General features: G+C 42.1%; 1 protein-coding gene across 2 annotated transcripts in view; it reads right to left on the bottom strand.

Annotated features, from left to right (window-relative positions):
* Positions 1-18,289, bottom strand: part of LOC306859867 (sterile alpha motif domain-containing protein 11-like) — a 63,858-nt gene that overhangs the window by 4,130 nt on the left and 41,439 nt on the right. For both annotated transcript variants that reach the window (XM_079401243.1, XM_079401244.1), the window contains exons 6-10: positions 15,287-15,442; positions 8,440-8,584; positions 2,048-2,163; positions 1,315-1,393; positions 446-1,170 (exon numbers count right to left, since the gene is read on the bottom strand). In XM_079401243.1, the coding sequence (XP_079257369.1) occupies positions 446-1,170; positions 1,315-1,393; positions 2,048-2,163; positions 8,440-8,584; positions 15,287-15,442 (1,221 nt within the window). The remainder of the gene's footprint in view (positions 1-445; positions 1,171-1,314; positions 1,394-2,047; positions 2,164-8,439; positions 8,585-15,286; positions 15,443-18,289) is intronic.

The following is an 18,289-nucleotide window of genomic DNA, read 5'->3' as shown; positions in this document are numbered from 1 at the left end:
GGTGCATTTTTGTGTGTGAGCCAAAATCTTTTTGTATGTTGCACGTTCAGTAATTGCTAGAATGCCTGAGGAGGGTTAGCTCAGCTTCTCTCTAAGTTGGTCACTTCCTCATTAGGAGACTCCTTTTCCATTAAAACTTGCTCTGGGCTTGCTTGCACTCTGGGCTCAATTTCTCAGTTTCTCTAACTCTCTCGCTCACTCTTTCTGTCTCGCTGAGGACAAGGAATACTATTTGAACTCCAGATTTTACAGATTGCAAAAGTTGAGGAGCAGGCATATGGTGTCACTAACAGTAGTGCAGTGTATGTTCGTTTTAAACAAGGAGTGCATCGCACGAGTTTGCTGAACTGGAATTGGAGAATTTTGCTTAATTTAATTTAAAATGCAGTATCTCTCATTGAATGTGATTGGGTTTTATCTGAATTTTAAAGAGCTGTAAACTCACCGGTGTGAAAGTAAGGGCTGGTGTATGGAAAGGTGAAGGGCAGAGCTTGTCCAGGCAAGTTGGGTAAGGGTGGGATTCCTGGTGGCAGGTATTTGGCCTCGCTCTTGGTCAGTCCTGATGTGAAGAGGTGGTGGGTTGGTGACTCTTGGCCAGTGGAGCTACAAGGAACACTCAACCTTCCTGACCCCTCCACCAGCTCTTTCACCGCTTCACTAGACTTGGTCACATCCTTGCCTTGGCACACCTCTGAACCGAGACCATGTCCATCAACTTTGGAAAGCCTCTCAGGCCTGTCTTCCCCAACCTCTGCATCATTCTCAAAGTCTTTCATGTCTTCATCCTGTCCCTCTATATCTCCGTCCCGTGCACAGCCCTCCCCAAGCATCTCTTTAGTCTCAGATGAACCCCCTTGCTGGTCCCCTCTGAGTGGTCCTCCTTTCCTCAAGCTCTTCCTGTTGCTAAGGTCTTTAGAGGAAGTGCCTGCTGCTGCCCCCTGGTGGTTGAGGGAGAGTAATGGGGTGGTGTTGTGGCGCAAAACCAGCATGGCGTTGCGGCGATTGAGCTCTTCTCGGAGTGGGTGGCCCTCTGGGATTTCTTGCAGGCTGCGCAAGGCAGGGTGTTCTGCAGGGAGCCCAGGATGCAGGCCTAGCGGGTCCGCCATCAGTCGCTGCCTGTGGAGGTTCTCTAACTCCTTGTGTCTCAACAGTTCAGCAGACATTTCCAACCTGGAGGAACAATCCACAATCAGAGAGACACGCTGCAACTTGGAAATAAATATTCTATCTTTTGCTATAGTACAAGCAGTTGCTCAAACATAAATTTTTATAAGAGTCTGAGACACGTTTCTCTGTGCAGCTCTATAACATTACCTAGCAAGATTCTGTTTACGAAGAATCTCCTGTTGACGGGCGAACATCTCTGCCTGAGCAGGCTGCAGGAAACCATAACCTACAGGACAATGGCAAAATAAATACATCTATCTGTATACCATATACATCTAGTGTTCACAGTTTTTTCACCTTATTCAACATAGTAATCAATACAGTTGCTCCAAAAAAAATGATGCTAAACTTTTTTGCTTTGAGTCATTTTTGCAATTACATTTTACCAACTGGTCTCAAGGTAATTTTTAGTGGATATACAAAGTCAGCTCTTCTCAGATTCACACAGGTGTCCCAGCAGAGTAGCATAGGTATAGTTTATGACATTAACTATGGACATGTTACACCACAAGAAAGTGTCCCTTTTGCCATAAAGTTGATCAGTATCTATTGCTGTATAATTTTAAACCTAACAAACTTCAAGTATTGTTTGAAAAGTCCACTTGTGCTTTATTAATTTAAATGCTATTGTACGACACAGAAGTTTATGTCTTGTTAAATAATGCAAAGACAATTGTATTTTTTGTGTGTGTGTGTGTGTAAATTATTTTGGGGGCTACTGTAAATGTGAGACAAATCTAAATATAAATAGCTTTATCAGAGACCTTTCTTGAATGTGTATATGGGTGGAAAACAACCCATAACCCATTAAAGGAACTCCCAGGCTAAATGAGCTTGGAGTTAATGTGAGGGTGTGTTACATCTGGTAGAGCTAGCTCACCTGGGGCTTGGCAGAGGGCAGAAGGCATGCCCAGGAACGGGGGACGCAGGTGAGGCCCCAGAGCAATGTGAGGAGCATTCTGCAGGGACAGCAATGGAGGAGGGTGCGATATGTCTCTGTGTACACAAACAAAAAACACACCATCATTAACCAACTGCTACTGTTTTTCTACATGTCTCAATCGCACATGACTAGCACTGCAACAGTATTGGTACAATGTTTGCAACTTCTGTTGCTGTTCTTACTGGCACGGGATGTGTACCTTTAGCAACCTGCTTAAAGTCATCATGAAACGGTGTTAACAACACATTTTACTTTTTAATACAAAGATAAACAAAAATATATGAAATTTTGATTGCAAAGATCTTTTTTTTCTTTGGAGTAACGTACACACATGAATCACTCAAAATAAAACAAAGAACATATAAGTACATGTCATGATGACTTTAGTAAATTGTTACATGCACTTTCTTATTGTGTGGTGTTATGGTAATGATACAGATTTCCAACAGTCTAATATGGCTGTGTGGTGTTATGGTAATGATTCAGGTTAAGTCAGGTACTGCTGTAGGTTGTTATGGTAATGATACAGGATTTTAACAGTCTATTTTAGTTGTGCTGTGGTATGCTAACAATACAGATTTCCAACAGTTTAATATGTTCATGTGGCGTTACGGTAATGATTCAGGTTTTTTAAGGAGGTACACAGTTAAACAATGTTATGGTAATGAACAGGTTGCCAACAATCTGTTACTACAATGTAGTGGTGCAATGCACAAACAATACAGGTTTCCAACGTCTAATACAATATGGCTGTGGTGTTATGGTAATGCTGTGTTCTCTTCCATCGGTTATTTTTATCGCTCCCCCCAGTGCATGCGAGCCACCGTAGCCCCTCATCAGTCCTGTCACGCAGCGGACAGCGGCACTGTTTGTATCCTTGCCCCCACCATCACCACTCTCGCTCCCTCCCTCTTGCTCTACAGTGCTCTGTGGCCCTGCCACTCTGGTAATGAGGCCTGAATGCACAATAAGAGCATGTCATACTCCGACAGCTGGGGCGGGCCCCCAGCCTCGCCCGGGCTACAGACTGAAGCACCCACTAATTAACACAGTTCTTCCTCTTCCACCCCAACACACATGCATACATCCCCCTCCTCTTCCTGTCTCTCTCCGCTGTATTCAGCCAATAAAAAGGTGGCATGTCGCGTAGCCTCAATTATATTTTTTTCCTTTTGTACAGGCAGAGAACACAGGCTGTTCGTATACAATACAGCGGCTGCCTTTATTGAGCCCTGGCAGGGGAGAAGAAAATGCGAGGAGGGGTAAGGAGAGAAAAGGAAGGAGGGGAAAATATGAAGACGTGTACTATGACTGCTAGTGGCGAGGTGTTGAAATCCAGGCAGATCCTGCAGTGTCTTTTTAAAGCTTTTTACTGCTCCTCTGCCAATGCAAGCCCCTCCATTTAAAGCAACTCTTCACTGAGCCCCCCAAAACACACGCTCACACATGCATAAATATAAATGAAACCCAATGCGCTTAAAGCAAGCGAAAGAGCAGCGCGGTTGCTTTGTACTTGTGACTGAGCAACGCTTGCTCCAGGGGGAGAGAGACTGAGCAACACAGCACAGCACAGCACACACATAAACATCCAAATAGAAGAGACGAAAAACAAAAAAAACATCAGAAATAAGGAGAGAAGCCACATTTTGCTGTGCTCTACTTAGGTTTTATGACATTTCATAGCTAAATAGTCCCTGCGTGTCTTCCTTGAGCAAAAACAAAGAAGAAATCTAAAAAACAGAGGGAGACATAGAATGAGTGTGCGTGTGTGTGGACTGAGGGGTGGAGAAAGGTGTGGAGAGACACAAAGGGGGGAAATCATCGATCGATCGGGCGGCTGTTGAAATGTTAATGCTAATCGTATAACCGCTTTCCGCCGGTGCCTCGCACTTCTGTGGCAGCTCCAATTAATCTGGAAGAAGGCAGCGCGTGACCTTGGGGCCGGGAGTCGGGCCGGCAGCCCAACCATGCTTATGTAATTACACTGTGAAGTGTGTAATCACCTGGCCTAATCCCTCAGGCCTCACAATTAGCCTGGGCGGCGCTGGCCAGGCCTGCCAAACTCTGCGCCGCCCTGCGCGGCCCACAGATGAATAACGGTCAATTAAAGCTGCATGACTGGGGCCGCGAGGCGTCCGCTCGATAGTAATTAGCTGTAATCATGGGGAGACGTGCCCGGCAGACGTGCTTCTCCTTTTATAGGAAGCAATTTTGGAATGAGGCAAGCATTAACCGTTTCACTCTGGGTCTTTGGCCCACAGAAAAAGAAAAATGGGGTGGAGAGCAAGGGAAAAACATATGACAGATAGCAGGGACTATGATTCTGCTTTAATGTGTATTCTCTTTCTCACATATAATATTCACAAAATGTAAATTTAAAAGCTGCAGTGTTTGACTAGTGGCACCAGATGAAGTTGCGAAAATGAAGTTAACTTTTCTCTGTGCAATAAAGAGATTCACCCAAAAATTCTAATTGTCTCACAGATAAAATTTAAATTATATTGATATTTCAAAAAATGTCTCAGTGTTACTACCCCATTTACTTTCATTCTTTAGAATATCTTTTGTGTTTCACAGATTAAAAAAAAATAATACAGTAAATATGATAGTATTTTCAATTTTGGGTGAACCATCCCTTAGTGTATTTTAACATTAAAAGAAATTGCACGAGGCAGCTTTAAAAATGTGTTAAATTTATTTCCAGTACACTGACTGCTTCTCAGTTTACTGGTTTAATTACCTCTACATCTTTTGAGAACTGCTTCCGTTCCTCCACCCTGCCCCATCTCTCCTTTTGTCTATCTGTCGATCTCTCTCTAGCTCTCTCGCAACCTAGCTGGCGGTAGGGCAAGTAGACGCCACTTGTGTTCGCTCATGTGTGACGACCTGTCAGAGTGGAAACGGCGTCGCTCCCTGCCTGAAAGCAACGGCGGTGTGGAGTGTTGTGCATATGTGTGTGTATGTGTGTATTTGTGTGTGTAAAGGCGGAGGCAGAGCACCAAACTGGCCAGACGAGAAAGAGAGAGAGAGAAAAGTGGAGCGGAGCTGACAGGATGGCCCTTAATGAGAGGAGCGCGGGGGATTAGCCGCTCACCACACCGTGCCCGCTTCGCCTTGACTCGAGGCGGGAACACATTTGCACAGGAAGCACATTAAAATGCATAAGGCTCTTGCTCACCCACCACCCCCCACCCCAGACCACTGTCTGTTGCTTGTGCTGCCCCACATGCCAAACACATTAGGATTTGCCTTGCAGATTCCCTAAATGCAATCTGCCATTTAAACCCAGACAAATGGCCGGCCGTGGCTGCAGGACTATTGATCTTGGTAATGATTTGTTTTTAAGAATAGCCACTAATGGGCGTCAGATAATCAATTATGGAGAGTCGATAGAAAGGTGATCTTGAGGAATGGCTTCCGGCTCACCGTTTTAGTCTGGTCGACTCTCTGTCAATGCTTTAGAGGGTTTGCAATGTCACACGGTCTGTGCTAAAAGTTTATAGCCCACCCAAACATCCAAGTCAAACATATAGATAGATAGATAGATAGATAGATAGATAGATAGATAGATAGATAGATAGATAGATAGATAGATAGATAGATAGAAAAGTAGATAGATAAAGAGAGATACATATATAGATATAGACAGATATATATACACACATACATGCATATATCCACTGTCATATTTTCGGATTAAATTTCGAAGACTGCACTGATTGCTCTTTTACATACAATTTTAACCCTTTCACACGTGAGTTTAAAATATTCTAGCTGAGCCCCCATCGTGAGTTTTTTCAGGCCTTATTGTTTCCATGGCGACGTGTCATGCTTGTCGTGTGACACACCGCAGCCACAATAGCGCTGTATGACACATGGATCACTTTTATTTCGTTTTTCCTTTTTTGATTATTAATATTCACAAACATACTCACAATATTATGAAATATCTGATATTCTGAAATATGTGCAAGTAAATGTATTTGGTAGTTTAAATACTTTTATAATGACCGTGTTAGTTGATCTATACCAGGTGATGGGTGCCGCCATGTTTGTTCGCACTGAATCCGAGCTGTGGGATTAACAACATGTAAATTCATCCTCTCCTCCTGAAAAACGTTAGTTAAACTGGGAGAAGAGTAGAGTAAACTTTAAAGTTATCTACTCAATCTGTATATGATATCAATAAAACATGTTAGATTATATTTGTAAGGATCATTATTGCTGCTTCCATAGACATCAGCGTGTCTTTTACAAACTATAAATGTATGGTTTTGCTAGTACTTATGTGTATTTAAATGTCTGAAACCTAAAATAAGCATTATATGGTTGAAAACATTGAATATTCGTGATAATATGACAAGCGCTCAGCGCGTGCGATCTGGCTCAGTGCCACCCAACGCAAGAAAGCAGATTTGAATTCTGCAGTTGATGACGTGACTGACTGAACGTTCTAATCACACCGGTGTAATCTTAAACTCCAGGGACCAGCCAAGACTGATCACACCGGCGTTAAAGGGTGAATAGGGACTGAAACTTTCAAGCTTTACAAAGCACATAAAAGCACCATATATGTATCCAAAAGTGTTTCTGTGAACTGACTTTTGCAAAGCAAATTAAATGATTCATGCAAAAGATCCAACTCGAACAGAGTGATTAGTTCACAAATTGCTGTTTTTCCTCATTCACTCTTAAAAACATGCCCAGTACACAAGTCATATAGACCATTTTATAAGCTTGAAATCTTTGGTCCATGCTCATTGTAATTGAATAGAAAAGAAAACAGTTTCTCATATTGTGTTACAAAGAAGGTGAAGGTGAAAGGTTTGTAACAACCTGAGGGTTGAGTAAACAATGACAGAATTGGGTTATTTAACTCATAAATGTGCATTGCATCAGTTTTACAATTTTCCGAGCTCAAACAAAACAGTCAAACAAAGAGTTAAAGAACCGATGAACAAAAAAATGAGTGTGTAGAAGCGAGAAAAAAAATCACTTTCCTCCCTCCCTCTTTTCACCCACAACCTAGGAAGTGTGCAGGCCTCGTTAACATCAGCGGTCCTGTGTGGCTAATTACCGTGAGCTGGCGGAGCTGTGGCGGCTGGCTGGTCAAAGCTGCACGCTGAGCTCCTGACATGATGCTGCGCTGGGCCAGGAACCGAACAGAGTTCCCCCACCCACGCTGGGCGACCCCTCCCAATTCACTTCCTCCCTACCGCCTCGCCGGCCCATTATCGATCCTCCAGCTTCCCGCGCCACATAAATAATCGACAAGCAATTACCTGCCTACTCCCGCTGCCTGGGCTTTGTTTGGAGGCGGAGGGGAGCGCCGCAAGCACACTGGCCTTGCTGAGATGAGGAGAGAGGGAGGAGGAAAGATATTCGGGGGGAGAAACCTTGCAGGGAGGGGGAACGGCCTTGTTGTCCTAGCGACCCGTTCGGTCCTGAGCCCTATAAATGCCTCCTGACAAGATCAAATCCAACAGGGTTGTGAAGAGGTCATACACAGAGATCATACCCACTGGCACATCCCATTAAGTGAATTTTCTATTCTTTCCGTGGCCTTAACGCCAACTTCCATTTTTCCCTCCCTTTACCCTCTTCCGTTACTTTGGTGCATAATTCAATTTTTCCCTATTTTCTCTTCGGCAGGCAGTCACCCACTCCAACATGCATGCAGTATTCATTAGAGTCGGATGTTGGCTTCATTATTAATGTAAAATATTCATGTTATTTTAAAGCTTAGCATTTTTTCCTGTATGCGTGGTCTTAAAGTGTGCCTCAGAGGTTCCCATTCAGCAGAAGGGCATTTATCAACCAAACGCACACGCACGCTTACATCTCATCCACTTTTACACTACAATCTAGAGTCAAGAAAGCGCATGTGTGGTTTCAGCCACTGTCCAAGCGATCTCTTCTGTGTAAATCTAAGTTTTCCTTAAAGGAGGTGACAGTGTAACAAGTAACAAGGGATAGGATATTTTGTCAGTCGTTTGGTCTCTATTTCTGCATCACACCAGGTAGCGCCATCCACTGTGAAATCTCATTGGCCCAAAGTCTTTTGACACATAATTTGACAGTAAACATCAAATATCTCCTTTTCAGTCGAGATCATAAGGTATCATAAGGAGTCATAGATACTTGTCACTAAAACTTGTTGCATCATGTCTGGTTAGGACACCATGTTGGGTTGTAATATGTTCTGCCCATCACAAAGCAAAAGGAGGAGAGACTAATATGACAGACTGAACATACATTTAGTTTACAATCTGACATTTTAGATCAAAAGCATGCAAAAGAGGGAATACGATTTTGTGCATGTGCATTACCGCTCAGGGAAGTGTGCGTCTCTGTGTTGGGGAAGGCCTTGCTTGCGCCGCTGGCTGGAGGAGCTGCCTGCAGTGGGGATGTGGGCTTCCATTCCTCCCTGGTTTCGAACGGCAGCCATGGCTTCCTGACGCACACGCAGCAGCTCTGTGGATGGAAGGAACAGACCAGTTAAATTGAGAAACTCGTCCGGTCTGTGTTGTCAGAGCCAAATCTGTAATCTAGCTCTGATCCAACACTGTAAGATTCAGTCCAAGAGTCCCAGAGCAGGATACGTTAACCGCCACACAGGCAAGACTTCACACTCCACCGCAAATAAGAATCTTCAAGATCTGTTTAAGAAAAACCAGGGTCATATATTTCAGAGTCACTTCTACACTTTTCACCATGGAGCTCCCAATTAAGCCCTGAGCCTTATGGGACATAAATGCCAGTGAAACATATTGTTTATTGACAAATAGGGCTGGGCGATAATTCAATATCGATAATTATTGTAATATAATTTTCCTCGATAAAACGATAACAGTTGGTGATGCAGAAGTGCTCACTCTCTGACGAGTCTCAGTCACAAAAGCACTAAACAGCACGGTGAGATCCAGGGTAAAGCACTTGAATTCAGCCAAGATCTCAAATGACTCGGTGATTTAAACTAGTTTAAAGCCAGAAAAAACAACACTGACAAACAGGACAAACACTATGTGCAACGATACAGTCAGAAGGCTTTTCAATCTACAAACTGCCATCATTTACCACGGATTTACTGTAGTAACACTAACTGCACCATGGTATTGTGGCAGAAAACTAGGATATTCATTATTTATATTTATTATATTATTAATGTAGACATGTATTAATGGAGTAATGGAATACAATTATAATAGTTATAGAATTTGTGCATTTATACTAATGTATTTAGACTACTGTTTTTCATACAAATACCTATTTAATTACATTTTTATTGAGTGGTATTGAGGTGCTATATGTGTGGTTTTAACTGGGGTTATTATGATCAAAATGAATGCTACTATGGAAGAACAATGCTTAATTTTAATAAAACTCAAACAGTCAGAATAATTAAGAATAATAGAAGTTTCTACCATTTTTACAGATGTTAATGATTTTGATAATGAACATAAATTTACATTTGCATCCTAACTCAAGGTACTACTATCAAATGTGCATTTCTAAGAGACTTAATATTATCAGGCAAAACAAACCTGTTTGTTGATTTGAAACAATATCTCTCATTAGAACATGCAGAAACTAAGAAATAAATGTTTCTATTAAGAAATTTATGTTAAGGAATTGAAGGTTATTTTGTTAAGGAGAAATGACTGGAAAAGTGAAAAGAATTCAAAATGTGAAACCTTTGTCATGTTCTGACCATAAAGAGTAGTTTAAAACCACAATTAACAGTCTGGTTTCTACAACTTTCACTTTGGTGAAAGAAATAAAGATTTGACATTTATTGTGATAATTATTAATATTGACTGATATGAAAAAAATTATTGTGATAATTTTTTGGGCTATATCGTCCAGCCCTATTGACAAATATAAGATTTTTCATTAAAATAAACTCAATTTGAGGTATCATTCATGTTCGTAGCATAAAACTATATTATAATAGTTAGGAGTTAGTTCACTAATCCTTAGCAAACAACACTAATAAAATGCAATAAAATTAAACAAAGCTAGAAAACAACTATATATGAATAATTATGATTTAAGCTGTTTGAGATAGCATGACTGAAATATAAGTGAGCCGCTGGTCTCTCTCCTGAATCTGTGATGTTAGACCAGCCCAGACCATCTCCCAACATTACCAAACTAACAGGGTCACAACAGGAAGCACACTCTCTAATGAAAGGGTGTTAAATAGAAAATCCATCCTGCATGCCTCCCTCTCTTCCTCTCCCTCACTCTCATCTCTCGCTCCCTCTCTCCTCTGGCCCTTTTTTAATTAGACGGTTCCCTCGGGAGCTGGCGGCCATTTCCGAGGCTGGCGTGTGGGCCTGAGTGATCGGGTCGGAGGCACCGGGACAGATATTAATGTGCACAGGCCCGCTGTATTGATCTGTTTATTGCACTGCCCCGCGGGGGCCCGGACTGACAGCGGACAAACCTCTAACAGCTCGTGAGAGGGAATAAAAAACTATGAAAAAAAGGATGAAGGAAAAGCACCATGGAAAAGCAGCAACGCGTGTCATTTGGTCACATGCTCATTCCAGATGACCAAAAAAATTAGTAGTCTGTCCACACACATTATAACCTGCTGTAAAAATCTGGCGAAAGCTTGTAGATGGCTGAATCTGAAATCGCATACTTCCTTATTATATAGCATGCCTGAATTCACAGCATTCATAAAACAGTAGGGAAAAGTGTGACCCACTCAATACTGTGCATTGAATAGACACTTTACTATCCCATGAAGCCACAAGAAAGGATTTATGAATGGCAGTGACACTGGTAGGTCATATGACAATGACAACAAACTACACACATTTATACTAAATAGAACATACTTTTTTTTAATGGTCGCAAAATAATTACTTATTTAAAAGAAGTTGTGTTTTGGAAAATAGTAGCAGGTTTTTCTCGCATCACTGATACTCCTAGACCATCTTTAACAGGCAACAAACTAATATCAAGTTGCTGTTGCCACCATGTTCCAAAACACACCTATCGGCTTTCCAGCAGGGTAAAACAGCACCAAAATCCAGTAAAACTCAAAGCTGCTCTGAAGCCCTTTCCTCGGTTGCCCAGAGATGAATTATTCCCTTTAACCTGCAACAGAGTTAGCACAGGGTTATCAGGGGCTGCATGTACAAGCACACCACTCATCCAAACAGTGACATCCTGACACCCATATGCTACCATCTCCCACCCACATTCACCTTGCGTCCTCTGTCACACCCCGAATTTACATCATCTGAGTCAGTGTTACTGTAGAATCTTTAACTAGGGAGATCTGGTCTCCTCTGCACCACGTGGTAAATCATTGGCAGGCCTTTGAGAGCTTCTGTATGGCACAACAGGTCCACATGTGCCAGGAGCAGCTGACAGACACAGTACTCATCGGGAATTCTTTCAGGGGGACGACAGATCCAAAAGCAACTCAGAGCAGCCCAAGCCTTTTTCTCTTTTTCAAATTCACTCCCATTCAGGGGCGTCACGCACCTAGTTTTTTGAGGAGGCACCAGTGACAGTTCTGACTCACTTACATGAGCATAGGACGTGTCAGTCTAGTGAAATTCATTCTGTTTAGGTTCAAATTCTATTTCACTAGAATATTTTCACTAGGCTTGGTGTATAACAACAAAAATACTTAATATTAAATATTATTAAAAAAAATAATAATTGTTGCATAATAATAATAATAATAATAATAATAAAGTAATATTCTGAAATGTTACAATTTAAAATTACTTTTAAATACTATTTTAATATATATATTATATTATATTATTTATTTTATCGATTCATTTGTTGCTTTTAGCATTTATTTGAAACAGAAATCTTTTGTAACAGTATAAATGTCTTTACTGTAATTTTTTATCAATTTAATGTGTCCAGGCTGGATAAAAGTATACTTTTTTCTTCCAAAAACAAACTTAACCCAAGTTTACCCCAAACGCTTGAATGGTAGTGTGTGTGTATAAAAATTGTATATTATAAATATTAAAAGAAAGAGAGATGTCATCAAGCATAAAGAGATATTTTGCATTCAAAATTCAGCCCAAAATGCAAAGGGACATGGGCCCCATCAATCTGAATGGCCACAGCGTTTGAGTGCTTATAGAAACAGCATCATAGCCAAATTTAAAGGTGAACAACACCTTATACCCCCCTCCAAACACGCGCACACACACAAACCTATCCGTGCCTCCTTCACGGCCTTTCATTTCAGGGCCTCCACTTCAAACACATGAAAGGATGCTCTGCGGGGATCCAGGCGAGAAAGAACGAGGGAGGAAAGAAAGAGAGAATATAAAAGCAGGGCTGTGCGTGGAGAGTTCTGGGGGAGTGTGTGCGTGTGTCTGGGGGGGAATGGTCAGAAGGGCCTGGCCCTACTCTCCGCCTATGTCAAGGGGTCTTTGGAGCCTCTACTGTATAGAACCTAACACTGCATCAACACTTCCCGACACACTTCAGAGGCACACACGAGGGGGTGGGGTGAGTGGTTGGGTATAAAGACAGAGCCATAAGGAAGGTGCAGAGATATGAAGAAAGGAAAGGAGCCAGATAGAAAGAAGGCATCTCAAAGGAGAAAGCAGGGAGATAGAGGCACGTGGAGGTAAAGAAGAGAAGAGAAAACACACAGAAACACAGCTGGGGCTGACGCTTCCCTGCACCAGCGAGGTTTCTCTGAAAACTCACTCCCAAAAAGTCAAAAGCAGCTCTGTGTGAGCTATAGCGCTGAAGAAACAACAACAACAACAAAAAAAAAAACAAATAAGAACATAAATTAAAAGTGACTTAAGGACAAAGGGGGGAAAGCAAGTAAAATATGAAGGAGTGGGAAGGGAATGTTTGGGACAGACAGTCAGTCAGAACCAGCAAATTTGTCAGAAGCACTGCAAATCTAAATATTAAAAAGTGTTGAATAAAAATAAATATAAAAATTTAAAATTGTGCAAAAATTAGAAAAAGACATTATGTATTCAACCTTGCATCATTCCAAACCTCTATTACTTTTTTAGAAATTCACTGCAATAAATGAGGAGAGATTGCAGTCACAAAAAAAGGTTATTCTGGCTTCAAAAAGGATGCAAATGTGCCATAAAAGCATCATAAGAGTGGTCCATACAAGATTTTTGAAGTCATACAATACATTTGTATAAAAACTGAACTTTAAGTTATTAATTACTGATAATCTTCCTCTCCAGTGAGCTGTAAACAGCTGTGACCAGATTGAGTCAATTAGTCAAACCCGAGAACTGAATCAGTCTGACTTGTGAACTGAATCAGCTGATTCATTAAAAAAGGGACAAATGTTATGGTACTGATATGGTGCTTTTGCATCCTCTTTGGATTTTAAAAATGGTGATGGCGCAGTGGATAAGACACATGCCTTTGGTGTGAGAGACCCGGGTTCGAATCCATTGTGAGACACCAATGTGTCCCTGAGCAAGACACTTAACCCCTAGTTGCTCCAGAGGCGTGCGACCTCTGACATATATAGCAATTGTAAGTCGCTTTGGATAAAAGCGTCAGCTAAATGAATAAATGTAAATGTAAAAAGATCCAACACAAAAAGATTATTTGTTCACGAATTGGACACTGTTGTCAGTGATAAACTTTTATTTCTGTCTTTCAGTACATAAATGATACTTTGAAGGTGCTTTCTGAAGCTTGAAAATCTCAGTCCCAGTTGCATTGTTAAGTGCATAAAAAAAAATGACCAGTGCAATGTCTCATTTTGTGTCATACAGATCTGGAACGACACAAGGATGACTAAACGATGACATTTTTGGCTAAACCAGTACCTTAAAAAAAACAAAATGAAGAAACCTCACAGATGTATACAGTAGATCATTGGGTGAAAAGGTGAGAATAGGTATCTCACTCATCAAAGTCCTGGCAGCCAGGCATGCTGGCAGCGGTTGACTGGCACAGCCTTATCGTAGGCTTATGAGCTCAGCATGCAGGGGCAAGTCAGCACGCTTGCATTCCTCAGGGGAGGAACAGCACCTTGGCCTGGTGAGTCTGTTTTCAATGGCAACCATTATGAAACCATACACCTGACATTTTTCCAGAAATCTAGGGGAGGAACCGACTGTGACCCTGTAAATCACACAGCTGCTTTCACTCGTTGGATTTCCCACAGACGGGTAAACGCCCTGTCTTTTCTTCTCAGCTTCAGATTCCTTTCCACAAATAACCACACCTTTTTTTAGGTGGTTGCTGTGGATGAGAGGAGTAGAGATGGAGAGTGAAGGAAGTTGAGCTGGGAAAGTGAAAGGGAGGAGTGCGGATGATGAGACAAGAGAAGATTTGACAGAATCGGGAAGGGAATTGTCTGTGAATTCGTCCTCAACGTGCCTCGGTGCAACGGTAGAAAAACCGAGAAACTATTAGGTGGAGGTGACAGGAGAGCGCAGCACCACTGTCATAAAATCCCAGACACGAACAGCACATACAGTGGCACTAATTTCTTACAGATGTATGAGAGGGGTAATTAAACCCTTTATAGCATTTCCCCCCTTTGGATTTGCAAGCAGTAATTAAGAATCATTACTGATCAAATAAAATTTAAAGTCGTACGCTCTCAGATTTAACAAGAATGTGAGATTGATTCAATTTATGCTACCGAAAAAAAAGGCCATAAAAGCTGGATGCAATTAACGGTTTCTGAGAGAAAAACGTCAACAAGGCTCTAGAGCGCAGTTAAGATGTATCCAAACAAATAAAACAAAATGATGCTCACTAAATTTCGGTTTACAAATCTTACAAATCCACATCCGTTAACCCTGGTATCTCGTCAGTGATCATCAACTTGAAAAGGCACAAGAAAAAAAGAGCAAAGGAGCTCTTTTCATTGTGTTGGTAATTTAGATGGTTGGCTTGCAGCCAATCAAAGGGCCAAATCGATCCAGTCGACCTCAGGGCCCAATGGCAGTGTTATTTACTACTGTGTGTGGCTGTAGTCACAGATCACCCACTCTGACATCCTACCGTTGGGTGGGCTGAGACCGCAAATAGAATTGTCAGTAATCTCCGCAGTCGAGCTCTAGCTGTTTGTGTGGTATCCAGGAATAAGACTACATGGGTAATTAGAGCGGATACAGAAACAAGCTCACACACACACACACACACACACACACATATACACAGGTGACGCACACTCACCATGGCTCGGGACGCCCATGTTGTTCGCCAGCTGGTACAGGCGCTGCTGCTGCTCCTCAAAAGAGCCATGCTCGTTCAGAGCTGACATCATGCGCCTGTAGTGCTCCTCGGGGGTCATGTGATTGCCCGGCTCCAGCGCAGGCGTGTGAGAGTTCTCTGTGGGACGAGAAGCAGGAAAATTCAATCAGCTGGTCCCAAACTGTGTGATCTTATGTGAGATGTTTGAGTGAAGGAGAAGCCTATGTGCGGTTCTCCTTGGTACGCTGGGCGGCAGTAACTCAAGCCAGCGCATGGGGAGAGATTCTTGGGGGAGAGATGGGGAGGAGGAAGAGAGGTGGAAGGGGGGATATTTTACCCTCCTCATTGAAACCGGAGCTTGGCCCCGGGCAGGCGAACAGAAGCAGTGCGGCCCAGCGCAGGGGATGGGGGAGTGTGTTCTGCCAAGCGCCAGATAATCCACCCGAGAGGCTTCAGGTGTGTGTGTGAGTGTGCTCATGTGGATGATGTTTTGAGGCATTGTGAGTATGAACACTTTTGCTCTATATGTGTGTGTGTGTGTGTGTGTGTGTGTGTGTTAGGGCTGAACGATATATCGTTATCGTATCTATATCGAGATATGAACTTTCAAGATATTACTATCGAAAAAAGCAACGATATAGACGATATAGATTTCCCCTCTCCGCGCTCGCCCCGCCCTGCATACAACTCTGGCAGTCACACAACGAACATCAGTTTTACGAGTGCCCTTGAATGCACCGCTGAGGTCCCTATTCGACCGCAAACTTGTATGGTATAGCTCTGGAAATTCAGACACACAGAGAATCAGCTGTTCATCCATTTTGAGTTCGGCGCTTGTTTGGATGCCCCGTTTCTATTGGCCGCGCGGGGAAACGTCACAGAGCGCAGCGGCAAAAGTTTAACTATTTTGAACTTTGACCGTGGCGCGCGCGCAAGCTCGCCGCTGGTGCGCTCCGCTGCGCGTGCGCTTTGGTCGGCGCAGCAACTAACCACCCTCGCGCAGCGCAAGCCATTGAAATGAATGGGTTTCATAGCGCAGCGCAGCGCATGCCGCGTCCTGTGTGTGAAAGGGCCTTTACGCCGTACGAGTCGACGTCCACCAGTGAGTTCTTAAAAATAAAACTACACTTTCCAAATTTTTTTGTATTATGATGTTTTTATTTTTCTGAGAAATGCTTGGTTTTCACCGAATCCGTAGTCATATCGTATCGTATCGATATCGAGATATCTGGCATGAAAATCGAGATATGAAATTTTGTCCATATCGTTCAGCCCTAGTGTGTGTGTGAGAGAGAGAGAGAGAGAGAGAGATTTTAAAAGACCATAAGAGAGAGATTTTATGAATGTCTAGATAGATAGATAGATAGATAGATAGATAGATAGATAGATAGATAGATAGATAGATAGATAAATTCCATGTGAATTATACTTCCTTACACACAAATTTGAATTACAACTGTACTTCCTGTTTGCTATCTCATTTCAATTTCAGGAAAATTCAAGGCATTCTCAATTCAGTTTTGAATGACACACAATCCTGCTCCAAGAGACATGACGGTTCGGATCTGAGGTGTAAAGCTGCTTGTATTATGGTCTGTCAGTGAACAGAACGTGTTAAATCCAGCCTTTGCAGCTTTTCAGGCTGCTTTGGTCATTAAAGGTAATACCTGCTGCACTGAGATCAGTACTACCCTCCAGCTGTGTGTGTGTGTGTATTTCTGTGGTTGTGCGTGTGTTTGGGACGTAGGACCTCAAACAACAACAGCTGCTGCGCTCTCAAACTACACACATGTGCACACAAATGCAAACACATTGCTGTGTTGTTTGGGTGTGGTGATGGATCACAGACACGCAGACACAAGACATTAGATCAGCGGCATTCCAAAGCCATGCTAATCCACAGCGGGTGACCGACACAAGCCAACTGTAATTCACAGGACTAAAACACACATAACACCCATTTATCATTCTCACTGCAGCAGCCATACTGATTGGCTACATGGTGACGAGTGAGCAGATAATGCCTCAAAATAAAACGCTGTCCAAACACGAGAGATCGCAGACGACTGATTATTGGGTGTTAATGTGTTGCGACACATACAGATGTCACATACTATATGCAGTTATGTGAACTTCTATTTTTAGAATATTGGATTGATACAAAAATAGCAATATTTAATTAAATATTGATCAACATTACTTGTATTTGAGAATGAGTAACTCCACCCGCAGTGAAATCTCATTGGCCCAAATTTCTGTGATTTGGTGTTTGGTAATTTAATGTCCTTGGGAATTTTGGCAATCTCATATTAATGTATTATTAAATAGTATTATTGACCTCAGCATGGCAGACATACACTACTTTAGTTTGACTACTTTAGTCATTTCCATGAGTACAAATGTTTAAGCATAAAATAATATTCTAAGGAACTGTGTTAATTTTATAGCAACAATTTGGACAGGACCCTTTTCTATTCTAACATGACAATGCCTCTAAGGCAAGGTTCAAATAGAAATGATTGATTGAGTCAGTGTGGAAGAACTTGACTGGTCTGTAGAAAGCCAAGTCCTGATCCCAGCTGAACACCTCTGGTGTGTATTTATATGTAGACCTTGAGCCAAAAACTCATCACCAAACACCATTGACTTGTACATAAGGGTCCAATCGTTTTAGACACTTCCAAAACTGTTGCAACAGAGATGGAAATGCAATTTTTACATACATGAATTATGTTTCCATCTTTGTTGCCACAGTTTTGGAAGTGCCTTTTTCTGTTCTAATGTACAAGTCATTGTTGTTTGGTGATGAGTTTTTAGCTCAAGCTCTGCATCTAAAGTCACACCAGAGGGGTTCAGCTGGGATCAGTCAGACCAGTCAAGTTCTTCCACACTGACTGAATCAATCATTTCTTTTTGAACCTAGCCTTATCCACAGAGGCAGTGACATGTTAGAATAGAAAAGGGTCCTGTCCAAACTCTTGCTAT

Source organism: Barbus barbus (assembly GCF_936440315.1).
Source record: "Barbus barbus genome assembly, chromosome: 40".
NCBI classification, from domain to species: Eukaryota; Metazoa; Chordata; class Actinopteri; order Cypriniformes; family Cyprinidae; genus Barbus; species Barbus barbus.
Note: the sequence above shows the minus strand (reverse complement) of the source record. Positions and strands in the feature narration are given on the sequence as shown.